Here is a 21,420-nt window from a genome sequence, read left to right as displayed (position 1 = left end):
AGTGCTAGGCTTTGATGTGGTATTTATAGGAGAGGGGAATGTAGCTAATTATGGTGGCTAAATCATGCCCAATTTTGCCTCAAATCTCACAATATTTGACTCCAATTTTCTTGCCATTGCTGATGATCTTTCTTCCTAATTCGTGAGATTTAAATCCTTGATTCCCACTCTTGAGATTGGTTCGAAATATGGTGCAAGGGAGAAAAGGATTTATTTCCCTTCTTTGACTCAAGCTTGTATGCTATCAAATATTAGGCAAAATTCTCAAAATTTCGAAATTGTCCATGTCCATGCAATCATTCTCCTAAACCTTGCATGATATCTCCCAAATCTTGCAATATCTCCCCCCAAAAATTCGAAAATATGCATGCCTTGGTGTATTATTATTGACTTGGCAAAACTATTTTCAACAATTAATTTCCCAAGGTGTATATCTTATTATTATTATTTTATACAAAAAATCAAATTCTACAAATTTCCTTACAACTTATTAATTACTTCCTTGAAAAAAAATCGGTTCTTACATCCCTTCCTTCTTATGAGAAGTTTCGTCCTCAGAACTGGAGTTGGCTAGGTCTCCAAATAGGTAGGGATATTCCTTTCGCATATTCTCTTCAACTTCCCAAGTTGCTTCTCGCTCTGTGGTCACGTAGGGAATGATACGTCGTCTAAGGACTTGTTCCTTAGTGTCCACAATTCTGATGGGGACCTCTTCGTATTTCAGTTCTTCTCCCAAGTTTCCTTCGATCAAGAGTGGTTCTACCTCCAACACGTGACTCGGGTTTGGAATGTACCTTCTCAGTTGGGACACATGGAACACGTTGTGGATTCTTGACATGCTTGGTGGCAGTGCCAGTCTGCATGCTAGGGTGCCCACCTTTTCCAAGATTTCGAATGGTCCAACATATCGAGGGTTCAGTTTCCCGGCCTTACAGAATCGGACAACCCCTCTCATAGGCGAGACTTTCACATAAGCCTTCTCGCCCACGTTGAACTCTACAGGCCTTCTTTTAAGATTTTAACCTTGTCCACGGTCATCTGCACTAGCTCAGGTCCCGCCACGGCCTTCTCTCCTACTTCGTCCCAATAAAGTGGTGATTGACATTCCCTTCCATAAAGGGCTTCGTATGGTGCCATTCAATTGTTGCTGTGATAGCTGTGGTGTTAAGCAAACTCAATTAAGGGTAGATGAGTGCTCCAGTTGCTACTAAATTTCAGGGTGCATGCTCACAGCATATCTTCTAAGGTTTGTATGGTCTTCTCAGTTTGTCCATCGGTTTGAGGATGTTAGGCCGTACTTAGGGTTACTTTCGTCCCCATGGCCTCTTGAAAGCTCTTCCAAAAGCGCGAGACAAACCTTGGATCTCTATCAGATAAGATGCTCACTGGCACTCCATGCAGCCTCACAATGTTGTCCATGTACAGTGAAGCCAACTTGTCGAGATTGTAATTCATGCGGACGGATAGGAAGTGTGCGGTCTTCGTGAGTCTGTCTACGATCACCAATATACCGTCGTGGCTTTGCCTAGACTTTTGCAATCCTACCAAAAAATCCATGGAAATATGCTCCCATTTCCACTCGGGGATTTCCAGAGGTTGTAGTAATCCTCCAGGTCGCTGGTGTTCTGCTTTGACCTGCTGGCATACCTGACATCTGGAGACGAATTCAGCTACATCTCTTTTCATGCCATTCCACCAGAAATTACTCTTGATATCCCTGTACATTTTCGTACTGCCTTGATGGACTGAGAATTTTGACTTGTGCGCCTCTGCCATTATCTCTTGGCGAAGGTTGTCACTGTCGGGCAAACACGGTCTTCTTTTCATCCATAAGATTCCCTCGTCATCAATCTGATGATCCTGAGACTTCCCTTCTCTGACTTGCTCCTTAAGTTTGGTCAGTACCGGGTCTCGATCTTGGTTTAACTTGACGGTCTCTTGCAGATATGGCTGGGCCGAGAGGGAAGCTAGAGTTACCTTGCCTGGGCCCTTCCGACTTAGCGCATCAGCCACTTTGTTTGCTTTACCCGGATGGTAGCTTATGGTCAAGTCATAGTCCTTCAGAAGTTCGATCCATCATCTTTGCCTCATATTCAGCTCCTTTTGGGTGAACAAGTACTTGAGGCTCTGATGGTCTGTGAAGATTTCACATTTAGTACCATAGAGGTAGTGTCTCCAAATCTTTAAGGCGAAGACAACCGCTGCTAGTTCCAGATCATGAGTAGGGTAGTTCTGCTCGTGCGGTTTCAAGTGCCTTGATGCGTAGGCGATCACTCTTCCTTCTTGCATTAGTACGCATCCTAGACCTTCCTTAGAGGCGTCACTGTAAATAGTGAAATCTTTATTCTCTGCGGGCAGGATCAACACTTACGTGGACGCGAGTTTCTCTTTCAATGTCAGGAAACTCTTCTCGCAATCCTCACTCCAGATGAATTTAGAATTCTTCTGTGTGAGCTTCGTCAGTGGCACGGCTATCGAGGAGAACCGTTCGACGAACTTCCGGTAGTAACCTGCCAATCCAATTAAGCTTCTGATGTCGGTGGCGTTCTTAGGTCTCGGCCACTCAGTAATTGCCTCTACTTTCCTTGGATCCACTGGCACTCCTTCTTTCGATATCACGTGTCCTAGAAATGACACGCTCCTTAGCCAGAATTCACACTTGCTAAACTTAACATAGAGCTTATTCTCTCTTAAGGTTTGCAGAGCAAGGTGAAGGTGCTCTTCATGGCTCACCTCGTCAGGAGAATAGACGAGGATATCGTCGATGAATACCACTATGAACTGATCCAGGAATGGCTTGAATACTCTGTTCATCAGATCCATGAATGCTGCCGGTGCGTTGATCAGACCAAAAGGCATCACTATGAATTCATAATGTCCATATCTGGTTCGAAAGGCTGTTTTGGGGATATCTTCAGCCCTGACCTTCAACTAATGGTGATAAGTGCAATTTGTGCACTTAAATTACCCTTATAATGCATTTAGATTGTTAGTTTTCTTGGGCAGAATTATGCGTTTTTGTTATTTTTGGTGTGATTGCAGGAATCCAGGTAAGGTTACTACAGAGGCGTGAAAATGAACTAAAATGGCGATTAGGAGAAGAAGTGTGAGCAAACCAAGCACTGAAGGCAGTGAGACCCGCGCATATGTGTAATGCCCGAGATTTGCATTCTATTAGTCTAAAATTATTGATTTTGAATTGATATAATTATAGACGGGCTATTCCGAGACTCGATTGGCCAAAGCATAGGAAGGGTGCAATTTTTGGACAGAACTATTGGCGCCCGAGCGGTAGTCTGTGACCGCCCGAGCGCCAATGTTCAACAAGAACATGTTTTGGGCAGAAGATGCGGCGCCCGAGCGGTAGTCTGTGACCGCCCGAGCGCCAATGTGTAATAAGAAAAGAGTTGGACAGAACACTCCGCGCCCGAGCGGTACATTGCAACCGCCCGAGCGCCGACCAAAGTTCAAGAGAATAAGACACGTTTCTTCAGCATGCAAGACGTAAGTTTTATTAAGTTTTGATATGTCTTGAAATTATGATATGGTCAGAATCGGATATCATTCATATATGATGTTCTTGACATGTTAGACATCGTATAATCGAAACCGGATTGAAGAACGCATACCGTATGAAATTGTTATGATTTTCTGAGTTGATTTGATTGAGATTTGATATCATATTTGTACCGTTATCGATTATGAGTTGTGGTAATTGATATCTGTTGATATTGTATTGACAAGGATATTCAGATTGTTCCGTTATGCCATTGATTTTGAGTTAGATTCAGATTGATCAGATTTGGTATTGATTTGAGCAGTATATTGATATTATACTTCTTGATATTGTCATTGCCAGATTGAGTATTGACAGACTTCGAATTCCATACTTGAACGTCGTCAGAACTGCTATTAAAGAAAGATATAAGTCAATGCCGAACCAGGAGAATGACTCGAGTGTGAAATACTTGAGTTTCCCTAAACTACATACTTATTGTTATTGTGTGCATTGATTTAGATTGAGTTGCTTGTTCTATTGATTTATAGAAAGCATGTATTAGACGATTGGTCTTGTGACAAACGGGTCTGATAGTGATGGAATCGTCACTGACCCATTGCACAATGTCACCGAATAGTGATTGGGAGGAGATGCCAAAGTCTGTGACGAATAGGTCAAGACACCGGATGTTTGGTTATATCGATGTTGAATAGAATCGGAGTTTCTTCTATTACTGATATTCGATATGGAATGCCAACGTCTGGAAATCGGGATCCCTAGACTAGGAATGAGTCTAGTCTGAGAAGTAGAGTCACGAGTCTGATTGACAGTTTTATATTGAATTTGTTTTCAGATTTGATACATATTACTGATATCTGTTTCATGCTTTATATTGATTGTATGATTGCATGTATCGTTGATTTATACTGGGATATATTTCTCACCGGAGTTATCCGGCTGTTGTCGTGTTTGTATGTGTGCATGACAACAGGTGGGACAGGATCATGGTCGAGGAGATGAAGAGAGAGATCGTGATTAGAGTGGAGACTACGGACTTGGATTATAGATAGGGTTTGAACACTTGAATTGTAGTTGTTAAACCTTAGTTTTAAGTGACTGTATATGGTACAAGACTTGTACTTTGTTTCGATGTATATATTCGAATGAATTCCATTACGTTCCGCACTTGATAGTTGTATAAAAAAAATAAATTTTAGACCCTGTTTATTATAATTGATTTAATTATTCCCACAGACGATTAAGAAATGAATTAGCGTCCGGGTCCCCACAATATTTGCCACTCAGGGCGCGCATATGCGCGTGATACATAAGGCAAGACAAGAGAACCTCGCGCATATGCGCTGGACAAGACGCGCATATGCGCGCTTGAAGAAATTCCCGATGCTCAAAATAGAAGACTCCGCGCATATGCGTGGAGCAAGGGCGCGCATGTGCGCTTGAGGAGAAGGAGCTCGGCACAAAAAGAGGCGCGCATATGCGCGAGTCTTGGTCGCGCATATGCACGCGGTACGATATTCAGAATTAAATAGGTTTCGTCGTGGGCTTAAAAAAGGGGTCGAAATCTTTGAAGAGCAGCCGACATATCACTCGAGAAAGGAGGGCAAAAGTAAGAGCACGGAAGACGGAACGCGAAAAATGGAGATAGAAGACGCTAAATCTGGACACGGAGACGCGCTTTCATCTTTCCTCAACACGTTTCTAATTTGGTTCTTTACTTTTACGTTTTTAATGATTACAAACAGGTTTTGTATTGATTTAAATTCAAGTATGAACTAATTTATTTTCTAGAGATTGACGTAGTCTTTGTTGAACCTATGTTATTGACGTTTTGAATTTTCATTGAATTAATTCATCGTGTTTATTTGTGATTTTTTGTCGTTAATGCTTTTGAATCACTGGCCATAATTCGATTGATCAAATAATTTAAATCTAACACTCGAGAGAGGGGATTGAAATTAGGACAGTGGAAATCACATCGTTAGACGTTTATAACGTGCAAAAGACGTATACTCTGACGAATCCATAAGAGAACCTTGTTTGCATTTATTACGTGTTACGTGATTTTGAATAGACATATTAAAATAAATAATAGGTAATACAGTTCTATTTATCACTTGAAAAATGGAATAGGAAATTGCGAGTTTTTGGTTAGTAAACATGATGCGATTTAATAATATGTTAGTCAATTTTAATTTAGCATAGGGGAGACCAGACGAAATCATATCTCTAGATTGATCTACTAATTGAACTTCTACTGCGTGCTAAGAATTCTTTGATTCGTTATTTGTTTTGAATTGATTTTCAACTATCTATTTGAATTCTCTAAATAAAGTTGAACTATGTCAATTATGGTAATTAATATACAGTTTTAAATAATTACTCCTCGTGTTATCGATATCTGTACTCAAACCAGTACTAAAACTCGACACCGTACACTTGCGGTAGTGAAAATACGCAACAGGTGGTAACATGTCCTCAGATCCAGTTTAGAAAAGACGGCGGCGCCTTTAAGCTGATCAAACAAATCGTCTATCCGGGGTAGAGGGTACCTATTCTTGATTGTGATCTTGTTCAGTTCTCTATAATTGATGCACAATCTCATACTCCCGTCTTTCTTCTTCACGAAGAGTACTGGAGCTCCCCACGGGGACACGCTCGGTCGAATTTGCCTCTTATCTAGCAATTCTTGGATTTGTTCTTTTAGCTCCTTGAGTTTGGCTGGTGCCATTCTGTAAGGTGCTTTAGAGATCGGTGCAGCACCGGAAACCAGATTGATCTCGAACTCCACTTCGCGGTTCGGGACTATCCCCGAGAGTTCTTCTGGAAAAACGTCTGGGAACTCTCTCACTATCGGGATGTCCTCCAGTTTCAGCTCGACTTCTTCCTTTATTTCACTGACCATTGCTAGGTAGATGTCTTCTCCGGATTTCATGACTTTCCAAGATTTAGATGCGGAGAGCAGCGATTTCCGTCCCTTGGATTTACCTTGGAACACGACTTCTTCCTGATCTGGGGTTCGGAGTTTGACTCTCTTTCTCTTACAATCTACTATTGCGTTGTTTCTTGCTAACCAATCCATCCCTTAGATGATGTCGAAGTCGACCATGATCAACTGTATCAAGTCGGCGCTAAAAGTCCAATTATTGACACTGATTTTACAATCTCTATAAATTTCGTGAGTTTCAACGACCCTACTTGTATGTGTGGCTATCCGAAAGGGCTCAGTTAAATTCTCGGGCTTACATCCTTGCTTCTTAGCAAATCTTTTAGACATAAAGGAATGGGTAGCACCACACTCAAATAATGCATAAGCAGGCACTTGCTGAATAAGTATGGTACCTGACACGACTTCATTGGCTTCGTCTGCCTCTTCCTGAGTCATGGCAAAGACTATGGCGTTAGGTTTGTCCTCCTTTGGTTTACTAGGGCCTGCTCCCGCATTTGGCCCAGTTCCTCTGTTCGGCCCTGCTGGTCGGTTGGCGGCGGTAGGACACTCTGCAATTATGTGGCCCAATTTTCCAAATCCAAAGCATACACCGCTGGCCCTTCGGCATTTCCCGACGTGTTTGAAGCCACAAGTTGGACATGGCTTGAGTCATTGATAGTTAGTGACGGGGGATTGCCCTGAGGGAGGTCCACCTGACTGATTGGGCCTCTTGAACATTGGTTTTTCCTGAGAATGTTGGCCGCTAAGGGGTCGCTTGTTCCTATTTTCCCCTTCTCTTCGACAAATGTCAGTGAAAAGTTGGCAGGTTGGTAGACTGCTAGAGCTGATTGGATCCTGCTGTTCAACCCTTTTTTTAAAGCGGTGCAATTTCAGCACTTCATCCGTCATGATTTCCGGAGCATATGATCCAAGGGCATTGAACTGAGAGGTGTATTCCACAACTGACATATCTGGAGCTTGACTGAAATTTTCAAACTCACTCATTTTCTGAAGTCTGACCTCGGCAGGATAATACTGTTTCAGAAAAGCTTCTCTAAAACGCTGCCACGTGATTGGTCCTTCAGCTGTCATGGCTGGCGAGATTACTTCCCACCACTTGCCTGCTTTATCCTCCAGGAAAGGCACTATCACGTCCGCTTTCAGTGCCTCCAGGACTTCCAACAGTCGCAGTCGAGTCTCCACGCTTTTCAGCCAGCTCTGGCTAACTTCAGGGCCGGCAGCTCCACTTAAGGTTGGATACCTGTTCTTGCAAAGTGATTCGTAGTGGAACTTAACTCCGTGCTGTGGTGGAGGTGGTGGTGGCTGATTGGCGTTTGGGTTTACTAACCCTTCCAGTGTCGTCGCCACGATCGTGGCTATAGCCATTAGGTCTGCTTGGTTAAGGCTGAACCCATGTGGTGGTCCATTACCTCCTTCGTTGGCATTGTTGTTGTTAGCGTAGTGAGGGTTGCGGTTTTGCCTTGGAGGTCTACCGGCCATTTCCTACAATTTAAACGTTTTTAAGAATTTGTTGTTCATAACGATAGGTTTGAATGAATAAGTTATGCTGGAACAACTGAAATTAATAGACAAACATAACTTTATTAATTTTTGAATTTAGAGGAATACTGAATGGAAACAAATAGTACTGAATGAAAACAAATCGTAATGACTGAAATAATATAGCAACAATGGGAAAATAAACTCCTAGTATTAAAGAAAGGTCACTAAGGCACTCTAGTCGTCTATCTCTCCATCCCCAACTGCTGCTATAGGCTCATCTATCTATACCGGCTCCTTCTCTTCCGGTTCTTCTTCTGGCTCTTCCTCTTGAAGTATCTCCACCATATGGGTGAGCTGGGCGTTCTCTTCCGTGAGCTGTGCCACCTGTGCCTTAAGTCCCTGTATCTCCGCATCGGCCACATCCATCTCGTCATTCCAATGCTGGTGATACTGCAGATGGTACTGTTTCTTCCGCTTGGCCTGGTCCTTCAGAGTTTCCACCTGTTAGGTCAGACCGTGGGTCACCTTCACAAGGCTGCTCATAGCCTCGCATGAATTTTCCAGTCTTCTCTTGCCTCTGGCATTCTGCTGCCTCTCCTCCTCCAATTCATTACGATATCGATCCATATCCTCTCGCAGCTTTCCCTCTTGGTACAAGCTCTGCTCTATGACCTCCCTCAGGTCCATGTTGTCTCCTTTGACCAACTCTCCCTGATAGATCGACTTGTTCCACTGAACGCGAATCTCTTCTTTTTTAGCGGCTAGGGTCTCGACCTCTCGCCTCACCTAGTCGGGCTCTAAGTCGCTTCAGCTAGCGCGACTGATAATCAAGGGCAAGCTGCTTCAGATGGATAGCAGCCTGGGCACGAGTACGGAATCGTCTGGGAGATCGTGGAGCCATTTCCTAAAATCAAAAATGGAAACGCTCAGAATCGGAAAGAGACAATATAGAACAAGGGGCAATATGTAATATACATGAAATTTTCGAAATATATAGAAATATATTTTTTTTCCAAAAATGGAAAGTTTGGAAATAGACACATGGGTTCGAATCATATGTCGAGAGGATTCCAAAACAATTGACGTAATCGAATTCGGAATTTCCTATGATAAGTTATAGTGTCTACGAATATTTCCTAAAACGGAAAAAACGACGTTTCGGAGGCCCAAACGAAGGAATTTCGCGATTTCCACTCGTTGGGCTGTTTCGGAGGGGATAGCATTGGCCTTACTCAAAAATCCCACCGAAAATTGTTTTTTATATAAAATTTTATTATTTTTCCAAACCAGATTATGAACCTGGCGGCTCTGATACCACTTAAATGTCACGCCCCGAGACTCGGGATTGACACCGTCGTTGTTTAACAATCACACAATCGAAACAACAAGCCTTTGTAGTATAGTGTAAACCGAAACCAATTTATAAATCATAATTTAAACGATAATAACCATTGTTTTTACAAAACCGAATTCTCAAAACAACAGAGTTTAATGCGGAAACGTAAAACTGAATAACATAATAAACTCTAAACTTAATCTAAATTCTTGAGCATTCACCATCCCCAGAATTTCTCAGATTCTTCCTCCTCAAGTTCTTCTTCAAGCTTATCTGGGAAGGTTGTAACGGGGTGAGTATTTGGGAATACTCAGCAAGTGGGGGCATATCGAGCAAAATAAAACTACATGCATAAATTTCGAGATGCTTAACCTTATGGGGAAAACAACATGCACAATAAAACAACATGCATAAATCTCCATATGGGAAAACTGTTTTAGAACCTATATATCCTTATGGGGTTATGCTTAACCTTGATTTACTTGATTACAAAAACAGAGAAGATATCATAGACGACTGGACATCTGCTATGAGAATCGCCGAAGGAACACTTGATCTCAATAGAGAAGGATTCATTAAACTCCTAGAAACGAGTCTTATGGGATCAGTTAAAATTTCTTGGGACATAACTTCATTAGAAACCAAAGAGTCAGTCCTAGCTGGAGAATCTCTTAGTGAGATAGCTGGAAAAATGGCTACCCTATTTAAAGCACAATTTATAGGGGTAGATTTTTTTAACAGTCAAGATACAGAGAAGAGGAAGAAATATACTCAAGCTCTGTATAGCCTTGAATTACACGACATATGTTTAGTGGATGAACATATTATGTTATTCATTAAATATAGATGGAATTCAGGGGTCGAAGAAAATATAGCTATGCAGCTTTTCTTCGCCAAAATGCCAAGTCTCTGGAGAGAAATGCTTATAAGGGAATATGTCCATGGCAATCCAGATACGTTGGCACGAATAGCCTCTTTTCCCAAAAGAAAATTGGCAGAATGGTGTCATATAGCAGCATCACAAAAGAATTACAAACGCCTAAGGGTATCAATAAAAGAACTCCTTTGTGTCGTAACGAAAATGATCTTCCAACAATTATTGGAAATAAAACACAAAAGTATAAGAGGAAAAGTTTTAGGACTCATCTTTATGCTCGAAGTGGAAGAAGTTCTTGAAAACCAAGAACAGTTTGGTCTAGACAAAAAGCCAGATCTTATAAATCTGGACAAAGAAGTGGATCATCAAGAGTAGGATATCATCCCAAGCATTGAGTACCTCTTGAAGCACAGGAAAAACACCTACAAAGAAAACTTTTAGAAGAGCTCATACTCGAGCCAATGAAAATTTTGAAGAATGTAATTGCCGGACATGTGGAGCAAGAGGTCATATCTCAACCAATTGTCCAAAAAATGAAAAAAAGAGGTATTAAACCTTCGATCCAACCTCGGATATTGAAGAAGCAGTTTATTACCAAGATCTTATTCGGGTATACCGATTCGAGGATATTGCCTCAGATGAAAGTATATATGAAGAAGAAGAAGTCTTGAGTCAGGGAGAATCTGATGGAACTGAATCGGAATCTGACTGAAGACGAAGTGTTTCGACAAAAAACACATGAAGATTTGTCTGGTTTCTTCAGTCAGACAACAATATCTAATAACATGGTTCAAAGAATCATGAGAAAAAATCCTAGTCTACAGAGATATCAAGGATTCTCTGCAGGACAGGTAGAAAAGTTCTTAGGAAGTCTTGGCCTAAGAAACAAAAAGCATCATATAATCTATAAAGTTTCTAGAAGGGAAATGGCAATTCCGATCGAACTTACGGGAAATAGAATTGAGATGCAATTAATTCCTTCTAAAAAAAATTAAGGAGGAATTACAAAAAACTCAAGATAGAAGTAGCAAGGACTATGTCTTGGATTCATATTGGAGCAATCCAGATTATGATAAAAGCTAATTTCAAAGAAGGAATATATTCACCCATTGATATTGCTATATGCGATAAAAGAATGGGGAACCTTCAAGATTCAGTACTGGGAACTATCTCAGGAAATCTCTGCACAGGAAAGATTGTCGGAGTAATTTATCCGAGAATTTACAACAACTTAACAGATCTAGATTTTAGTCGAGCCTTGACAATACATCAGAATTTCAAGGAAAGGGACTGATGAAAGAAGGTATTAGACCATATTCTATTACCTATCAAATTTCATATGCTCTATCTAATATACATCATTCAGAATTTTTTATTAGAAATTAATTCATTGAATTACCCGAGATATTTGGAAAAGTTGCTCAGGCTATTTATCCAGAAAGAGTTGAGTTTCCGTTAATACAGGAAACATATATCCAAATACAAGACAAACCATTTCTACAAAGGAATCAAAGTCTTAGATTGGAATCAAGGAGACTATCTTTTCAGGGAGATAAAATTACAAGTTACAGATGGGGAAAAATGCCTGTCCAAGAAACCCAACATGAGCCAAAAAGTTTTTCTACCATAGGAAAGCTTAGATGCCCAGAAGGGTGGAAGAAAGTAGAAATAGTATTTGATATTACGAAACAAGGAATCAATTTCTTTGTAATACCATATACTATTTGGAACAACCTATAATAGGAACTTACCAAGGAATGATCAATATCGGAGAATTGAAAGTTCATATCAAAGAAATTCCAGGGAAAGAATCAGATCGGCTGGTTCGTGGACTAGAGTTTCTCGAGGAACACAAACCTTGGAAACGTCTAGAGTATGGAATGGAGTTTATGGCAGATGATAGAATGTGGAAAATCCAATGACCACAAGTCCATTCTCGATATACATTCCAGTAGGGATGTTATATGAACAATATAAAGCAGAATACTTTGCTGCTTATATTGTCTCAGGGGCTGTAATCTGTACAGCCAAAAGAGGAGTTTTTCCAAATAATTTGGAAGAAGAACCACCAAAGATTGTTGGAAGAGATTTCTCTAGAAGAATCTTAATCTTATGTAAGGGGATTAAAATGACCGAGATCGTAATCGGAGGTGCTGGACAAACACCTTGGTATAAGGTAAAAACACCACCGATTTATTTTCATGATACAGGAGCTGATATTTTGTTATGAAATAATTTCCTACAAATGTTTAAATCATATACTCAAGAAAATGAGACTATAATATTAGTGTTTACAACACCTTGTAATCAAAAAATCATAGTCCATAGAGGTATTTTATAGAAAACTACCAATACAATTTCGCAGCAAGCGTGGTGATGAAGGAAAACTTCTGAACTCAAAAATAAAAGATTCTAGACGGTTTGGAGAAACATTGCTCCAACTAAGAGCAAATAAAGAGCTTCAACCTGAAGAAATAGAATGCCTTAAGATAGCTCTACATAAAAATGAGGTAGGGTATGAATCTAAGGTATCTTTAGAAGATGTTAAGATAAGGATCAAAGAAAATTACAATGAAGATCCCTTGGAATGGTGGGACAAAAATCAACTCAAAGCTTGCCTTAAAATTAAGGAAGACAAAGGGTATGAATTTGTCTGTTGCAAGCATCCCAATGAATATAATTTATCAAATGGATATGCAGATTAAAATCAAGGAACATTTGGACCTTGATTTGATCAAAGCAGGAATTTCACCATACAGCAGCCCAGAATTCCTGGTAAGAAATCATGGTGAAATAAAAAGGAACAAACCCAGATTAGATATTAATTATCAAGAAATTAATAAGATTCTGGATTTTGATGGGTATGTTATACCTAGCAGAGAATATCTAATCAGTTGCATACGCAATGCTAAGATATTCTCTAAATTCGATTGTAAGTCTGGTTTTTATCAGATTCGAACGCAGGAAGAAAGCAAGAAGTTCATAGCTTTCTATACTCCACAAGGACATTATATCTGGGAAGTATTACCAATGGATTGGCTAATTCACCTAAGATATTTAAAAGGAAAATGGATAATTTACTTAAATATTATTTTAAATTTATGTTTGTTTATATTGACGATGTGTTGATCGCATCTAAAAATATGGAAGAACATATTAAGCATCTAGAGATTTTCTCTGATGTTTGTAAAAAGGAAGGACCAGTTCTATCAGAAAAGAAAGCAGTCATTGCCGCAAGAAAGATTGAATTCGTCGGAATAGAAATCGATGAGTCAGGAATAATTTTGCAGGATCATAGAGTAGAGAAAGTGCAAAATTTTCCAAACGAGTTAAAAGAAAAGAAACAAATTCAAAGTTTTCTAGGGGTTGTTAATTTTGTTGGGATGTTTATCAAAAACCTAGCAAAACATAGGAAAGTGTTCAGTCCATTACTGAAAAAAGATGCGAAATTTATATGGACGAAAGAACACACACATGGACTTAGTCAACTAAAGGAGATTTGTAAAAATCTTCCGAAAATCTCTATTTCTCGGGATGAACATGATCTGGTATTATATACAGATACCAGTGATCATTGGTGGACGTCAGTTTTAACCAAACTCACACAAGAAGGAGAACAGCCATGCACATATTGCAGTGGACTTTTCTCGGATGCAGAAGCCATAAGATGACAGATCAACGAAAAAAAAAATATGCATTAAAAAGGGCTTTTGAAAAATGGCCACTGTTTTTATTTGCAAAGAAATTCACTTTGAAAGTTGAAAATGCATAGGTAAAAGCTTTCTTAAGAAATAGAATAGAATCTAACCCTGAGAAAACAAGATTATTAAGATGACAAGCATTATGTTAGAATTATATTTTTGATATTGTGATAATTAAATCTCATGAAAATATTCTTGCAGATTTTTTAACAAGAGATGGACAGCGGTGATATCGATGCCATCAAGACCAGCTTGTTGAACTCGTTTAGAAGCATTTCAAGGTGTTCCCTCAAATACAGAGGCATTTGAGGGAACACCTTGAAATGCTTCAGAACGAGTTCAACAAACTGGTCTTAAACGCAGAAGTTACGGGAAGACTACAACAAGACGATAAGAGAATTGTCTCTGATCTAATCACAAGATGTTTACGGGCTTATACTCAGTTATTGTATGTAATGCAAAGGCCTATCCTCCAAGGCATTGAGAAGCCACTGGTTTCCCAAATGGAGAGTTTTCAAGTACATGACTCTATACCTGGAGCACAGGATTCAAATACCCCTAGCACAAGTGTTAAGTCGAGATCTCCAGATGAGTCGGTTGAAATAAAAATTGAGACTCTAGATCCTTATCTCGAGTCCTCAAGTCAACACTTTACCTCGGAGATTGAAGAGGAAAAGATCAACCTTAGACCTAATACTGACAAGGGTAAATCTAAGGTTGATACTAATGAAGCTGCAATTTCTCCATTTTAGGTTTACCAGCAAAACTGGGAGAAATTAAAAAAAAAGATTAGGCATTAACCCAACCACTATTAGGGTTGATGTTTCAGGAAAACATGCTAGGGTATGGATGAAACCAAATAAATATCCAAAGGAAGACAAATCTTGGTATGAATTCGGGGCTCTTGCCTCAGTTTATTCCACATCGCCTAGCTTTCCAGAAATTTCAGGATTGCCGAAATGGATCCAGGAAGTTGTTCATGAAACTTGAGCGCAAATAATGATTATTTGTCCAGAGGAGATATTCGAGAGCTATACTTTTTTAGTACAGCACCAAAACCAGCAGAAAAAAGGCTCACATGAAGTCTTTCACTTTATCAAGTTAAGGATGGAAGATACAAATGTTCAGAAATTTATCAAGGATCATCCGTCAGAAGAAACACCCCTGGTTGGTTCAATTACTGAAGACGATATTTCTACCAGAAAAGCATGTGTTTTATGGGTCTGTCCAACTGAGATGGACAAAGTCAAGTTTCCGTTTAAATTTTATCATAATTCGGTAAACAGATAATTCCTGTTAAATACTATGACATGTAAAACCACAAGTTTTGCAGAAGATCTATTCGAGAAGAAAAGAAATCTTCTGTGGAATAGCAAGCTGCCGGGGAGTAAAGAAACTCGTCGAAAATTTTTCAATATGGCTCATGTGAGAAGATGGTCAGAACAAATCTGCCAGAGTGCCCGAATCAAAAAGAGCCAAAATTTGGCAAGGGCTTCAGACCTCGGTAATATAGGAAGCATCTTGCAGAAACATGACCAAGTGGTGAAGGACCACAATCACGTTTTCCTCGGGGACATCAATAGTTTAAGATTCCTCGACAGAAATAAGTGGGCATGTGAACTTAATCACTTTTCCTTGGGATAACAAAATCAAAAGATTCTCTGACAAAAGATAGTGGGCATGTGACTCACCCACTAAATGAACAAGGAAAATTGGACCCGATTACAACTATAAATAGAGTAAATAGGAACCAGTAAAAATACACAAGAACAAAGTCGAAACCTGAAGAAAAATGTGTTATACATATTTAAAGGTTTCTAAAAGATGCATCAAGAGAATAAGAAAGCAGCTGGTAAATACTAAAGATCTCTACAAACTGTTAAAAGAAGAAGGGAACGAGATCTCAGCTGATATAATACAAACACATATCTACCGGTTATGCCAGGAGAAAAAGTCAGAAGAACGAGCTGTTTCTAGATTAATAATCTAGGAAGAAGACAACCACTCAACCAGATAGGGCCAACCACAGCTGGAAGGCATCAGATTATAGCAAGGGTTTGAAGTCCGAAATACAAATCCGCCAGGGACTTCTATAAATAATCAGGTAGAAGGAAGATAAAGGCATCACTCAACCTCTTCGTTTTTCTTCAAAATATTTGCAATATTTTATTTCAAGTTGATGTGTGCTGTAAGTTCAGTAAACAAGTTTCTCCTCCTCTACATGAGGTTACTATGTAATAATATTTTGTATATTTGAAAAAAGAACCAAGTCTTTTGCCCCTCTCATATATTAGTTTCAGATTGAACTATTTTACTATACACCCTGAGGTAGGAAACGAAACAGGGTTGAGCTAAGTGCTGTTGAAAGAATCTACGTCAGGAACCATCCGTTGCGACTGCGTGGTTAGGCTGTGACGAGCAGTCTGTAAAATCTGATGGATATAACCCGAAGGCATTCCAGTCAAAGAGGTAAATAGTTCAATTTATTATACGAAAGCATGATTGGCCATTTATAAAAATAAAAATCGATCATTTGAGAATGATATATAGGCGGAAACCTTGCGTAGCTGCATGTCCTGGGGCTATATGCTTTCAAGAACAAACTCGGTAGTTATAACAATGCCACATACCAAAATAATAGAATTAAGGATGTTTTTGAAAGTTTGGAAAAATGGGGAGTTAAAACAAAGATTTAGAAGGGTAGGGAGTAAGGAGAAAGTTGAGTTTTGAAAAAGGGAGTAATTTAAATTTTCCCTTATATTTATAGTTAGCTTCTACACAACAATCAATATAACTAATCTATTTAAATTTTCACACATTAACTTATAATAGATACTCTTCTGATCACGAGTTCGATTATCGTTGATTGCAAAGAATGTAATTATCGATAGGAAAATTTTTGTGGTGCAATAATTGTCTTTGATAGTAGAACAATCGAAATGCGATGCTTGAGTTGTTGTATGATTTTAACTATTTGAGTTATACCGTTCTTATCAGTTATAAATTTTGATAAAATGACAAACATTCACTTTTTAAAAATATTCTATTCTTTCGATCATAGTTTCTGAATTTTCTATATTTTAGCACGAATAACTAAAACTCGAATTGAATCGAAACCAACAATAATGATACTTTCACATTAGATTTTTTTTTCCTCCACATATTTTTAACATTTATTTCCTAAAATTGATCAGATGAATCCACACATGGACAATAAATTTATTAATAGATGTGAATAATGATGCATTTATTTATTTATTTATGACTAGGTCTCACGGTCTCATGAATCTTTATCTGTGATACTCTTAGTATAAAAAGTAATACTCTTAGTATAAAAAGTAATACTTATTCATGGGTGATCCAAATGAGAGATCTGTATCACAAAATACGACCCGTGAGACCGTCTCACAGAAGTTTTTGTCTTTATTTAATTATTTCTTGTTTAAACTAATTTTGTTGCATGAATTAATTTATTAATCACAAGAAACTACGTAAGTACATTTGATGGCACCAGGTTCCACATCAACACATTGAATGTTATGCGCCAACTTCTTCGTGTCCTTTAATTTAATCAACACAGCAATATCGCATACCATATGGAAGAACATTTATTTTCATATCTTAATAAGAGGCTTGGAGCAGGGAAATATTTGATTTCTTTTCCTCTGTCAAAAAATAAATATATTAATTTCTGATCAAATTTTGACGACATGTACGACCAAAAGTGAAAATAAACCAAATATAGAAAGAAAATGGGAAAATTACGTTTTTCATATTGTAACTTACATGTTATATATTTTTTTTATGTTATCGGACAATTTACAGTCTTAGTAAACTGATTTGAATTTTTTTTCTGATTCTATTATTTTTTTCATCGGAATGATGACGTGACGTTGAAAAAATGATGATGTGCCAAAGGAAAATGCTGGCGTGCGAGCATTTCTAAAACTTCAATTGTCACATCAGCACCCCGATGAAATAACTAAAATTGCAACAGTAGACTAGGACCTTGAATTGAGAGATAAAATGACTTACAATAAAAAAACATACAAATTATGTAACTAAAAATATAATTTTCTCGTGTCAAATTTATAATAAAAAAGTGACAAAACCACATTTATATATGTATACCCAAAGTTTGGACCAAAAGAGCTAAGAGAATGATGGAGAAAACAAAGGAATACTTCATTTTGCAATGAAGTTGTGAATGTAATTCGAGGGTTGAGATGATAGGATGATGTACTCAAATTTATAGGCATGGTAGTGTTATATTATAAGGTAAGTGGTGTAGAGTTAATGAATATTACCTACCAAAATTTAAATATGGCAAGACCAACATTTCACTTATAAAATAATACTTATTTCTATTTTCATAATATTTTTATTATTTTATTATTTGGCAAATATATATTATTACCTAAATTTTACTGGGGAAATTATATTTTTTGTATTATAAGTTATATTTTTTGCTATTTTTTTCACGCCCTATACCCTAGGCATATCTACATCAGTTTGTTTAACAAATATAAATTTTATAACAACAAGCCTCGTATTATAGCATGAATCAAATCAATTTGTTTCATAAATAATTCGTAATAAACTTGTCTTTACAACGGAAATGCCAAAGAAAACGAAATTGAAATATGGTTTGTTGAGTCATTAGACTCACTGGAAGTGATTGATGCAGGTGAGCATGATGTAAATGTAGAGGGAGGTCTTGATGGTTGACCTTGCTGGACTGAAGGTGCACATAACCCGAGAACCAGTGCTAGTATTCCGCACTTATGATTTAAAGTTTATGTTAAGGATTTTTACGACTTTTATTATGTTTTTGAGTGGTTTTTGAGAGATTGTTAGAGTTGGCTTTATTTTGAAATATTGCTAAGTTAAGATTTGCAAACGTTTGATGATTTTATGTTTTGAACTATTTCCTTTGACTTTTCAATTATAGTTGGTTGTTTTATTTTTAAAATGGTGTCAAAAATATTTTAGGTATATATGTGTATGTATATACATCGGCCGAGGGTTTTAGGAAAAAATAATTCTAGTATTTTTCAAAAAAATGAGTAGTGGACGTTTCATATCAGATTCAGGATTTGCTGGACAAGGGTTTTATTCGCCCAACCTTTTCTCCATGGGGCGCACCGGCATTGTTATTGGAGAAGAAGGACGGCAGTATGAGACTCTGCATTGATTACATAGAGCTGAACAAAGTCACCATCAAGAATAAGCATCCTCTGCCTAAAATCGAGGACTTATTTGATCAGTTGTAGGGAGCAAAAGTGTTCTCGAAGATAGATCTTCGTTTAGTATATCACTAGCTAAAGGTGAGGGAGGCGGATGTTCACAAGACGACTTTCAGGACGCGTTATGGGTACTACGAGTTTATGGTGATCGCCCTTCGGATTGAATAACACGCTAGCGATCTTCATGAATCTCATGAATCGCTTATTTCAGACGTATTTGGATCAGTTCTTCATAGTCTTTATAGTTGATATACTGATCTATTCGAAGAGCATAGATAAGTATAGTCAGCACTAAGGAACGACACTACAAACGTTGAAAGACAGAAAGTTATATGCCATGTTCAGCAAGTGCGAGTTCTGGCTCGACAAATTGAAGTTCTTGGGCCACATTATTTCCAAGGATGGAGTCGAGGTTAATCCCACCAAGGTTGGGGCAGTCAGAGATTGGCCAGTGCCTAAGAGTGTGACAGAGATCCGCAGTGTCTTGGATCTAGCTGGGTATTACAGGAAGTTTATTCAAGGATTTTCTTCTATTGCGGTACCCATGACCGCCTTGACAATGAAAAATGCCAAATTCATTTGTGGACCAGAGTGCCAGGAGAGCTTTGAGAAGCTGAAGTAAGCATTGAGTTTAGCACCAGTTATAGTTATGTCATCAGGGCAAGGAGAGTATGTGCTATACACTGATGCTTCGAAGCTTGGTTTGGGCACAGTTGTGATGCAGAATGACAGAGTGATAGCCTATGAATACAGACAGCTGAAGGTTCATGAGAAAAATTATCCGACTCATGACCTCTAACTAGCAGCAATAGTATTCGCTCTGAATATTTTGAGACACTATCTATATGGACAGAAGTGCAAGATTTTCACAGATCACAAGAGTTTGAAGTACTTCTTCACCCAGAAATAGCTGAATATTAGACAGTGGAGATGATTAGAGCTGGTGAAGGACTATGACTGAGGCAGAGATTCTGATATTCGAGCTTGCAGTGTATGTTAGGGGCAATGCTCCTAATTTTTCTACCCTGACAGTACAGTCAACGCTGAGAGAGCAGGGCAGTCATCTGATGAGTAGTTGCAGAAGTGGAGACTGAGGGATGAGTCCAAGGGTCTGAGATTGTATTCTGTCGAGAATGACATAGTCCGATATCGCAATCGAATTTGGGTTCCTAGTTGTGATTCACTGAGAGAATACATTATGAATGAAGCCCACAACAACCCGTACTCTATTCACCCAAGGAGTACGAAGATGTACAAGGATCTGCAGTCTTTGTATTGGTGGTCGGGCATGAAACGAGATATTTTGCGTTTTTTGTCTGAGTGCTTGACATGTCAGCAGCTTAAGACAGAACATCAGAGACCTGCAGGAAAGCTTAGACCACTCTCTATTACCGAGTGGAAATAGGAGAACATCACGATGTATTTTGTGACAAGGTTACCTAGGACGGTTGGAGGATATAATGCCATTGGGTGATATTCGATCGGTTCACTAAATCAGCAAATTTTCTACCGATCAAGAAGACTTTCACCATGACTCAGTACGCAGAGCTGTACATCAGAGAGAGTCAAATTGCATGGGATTCTAATGTCCATTGTGTCAGACAAAGACCAGAGGTTTACATCTGCATTCTGAAAGAGTCTGCATCAGGTATTGGGTATCAAGTTGCTATTCAGTACATCTTTCCATTCTCAAACAGACAGTCATTCTGAGAGAATGATTCAGATGTTGGAGGATATACTCAGGGCACGCGTGATCGACTTCCAGGCCAGCTGGGAGCTGAAGTTATCTCTCGTGGAGTTCACATACAACAACAGTTACCAAGCATCTATTAATATGGCTCCTTACAAGACACTTTATGGGAGAACGTGTAGATCACAGATTTATTGGGATGAGATAGGTGAAAAGGTAGAGTTGGGTCCAGATATCATCAGGCAAACTATGGAGCTAGTATTCAAGATCCGAGACAGGATGAAGACTACTCAGGGCCGACAGAAGAGTTATGCAGATAAGCGACGCAAAGATGAGGAGCCGCTACCCACAACTTTTCGATAAGTTTTAAATTTCGAGGATGAAATTCTATTTAAGGAGAGAGGACTTGTATGGTCTAGAAATTTCAAGTGACGTAATCTAACTGCATGGAAATCTAAGGTATTATTAAAATATTTAATTAAATATTTTAAATGCATTAAATGCATGTTTATGACATGATTATGTGTTTTCACTGCATGATTTACTAGAATTGCATAAACTAGGGCATTTAGCAGTATTCGATGCTCGAACGAGGAACAGAGACCAGGGATAGTTAAAGAA

At 38.7% G+C, this 21,420-nt stretch overlaps 1 protein-coding gene across 1 annotated transcript; it reads right to left on the bottom strand.

Annotated features, from left to right (window-relative positions):
• Positions 1-520: 520 nt before the first annotated feature.
• Positions 521-8,636, bottom strand: LOC142520154 (uncharacterized). The gene is made up of 8 exons (XM_075623154.1): positions 8,475-8,636; positions 8,238-8,429; positions 7,160-7,949; positions 6,764-7,015; positions 6,281-6,601; positions 2,372-2,624; positions 1,358-2,038; positions 521-1,007 (listed from the first exon to the last, which is right to left on the bottom strand). The coding sequence occupies exons 1-8, from the start codon at positions 8,634-8,636 to the stop codon at positions 521-523; spliced, it is 3,138 nt and encodes a 1,045-aa protein (XP_075479269.1).
• Positions 8,637-21,420: the final 12,784 nt, after the last annotated feature.

This window comes from Primulina tabacum, chromosome 12 (genome assembly GCF_025594145.1).
Source record: "Primulina tabacum isolate GXHZ01 chromosome 12, ASM2559414v2, whole genome shotgun sequence".
Lineage (NCBI taxonomy): Eukaryota > Viridiplantae > Streptophyta > Magnoliopsida > Lamiales > Gesneriaceae > Primulina > Primulina tabacum.
This window is presented reverse-complemented; position numbering and strand designations above follow the sequence as displayed.

Bases quoted from the DNA above. Each gene is read 5' to 3' on its own strand.
- LOC142520154 (XM_075623154.1), bottom strand. From the start codon at position 8,636: ATGGACCTGAGGGAGGTCATAGAGCAGAGCTTGTACCAAGAGGGAAAG. The intron at 7,950-8,237 runs GTATAGATAGAT...TTTAAATTGTAG, and splicing joins AACCGGAAGAGAAGGAGCCG to GAAATGGCCGGTAGACCTCC. The intron at 6,602-6,763 runs GTAAGCCCGAGA...ACATCATCTAAG, and splicing joins ATTTGCTAAGAAGCAAGGAT to GGATGGATTGGTTAGCAAGA.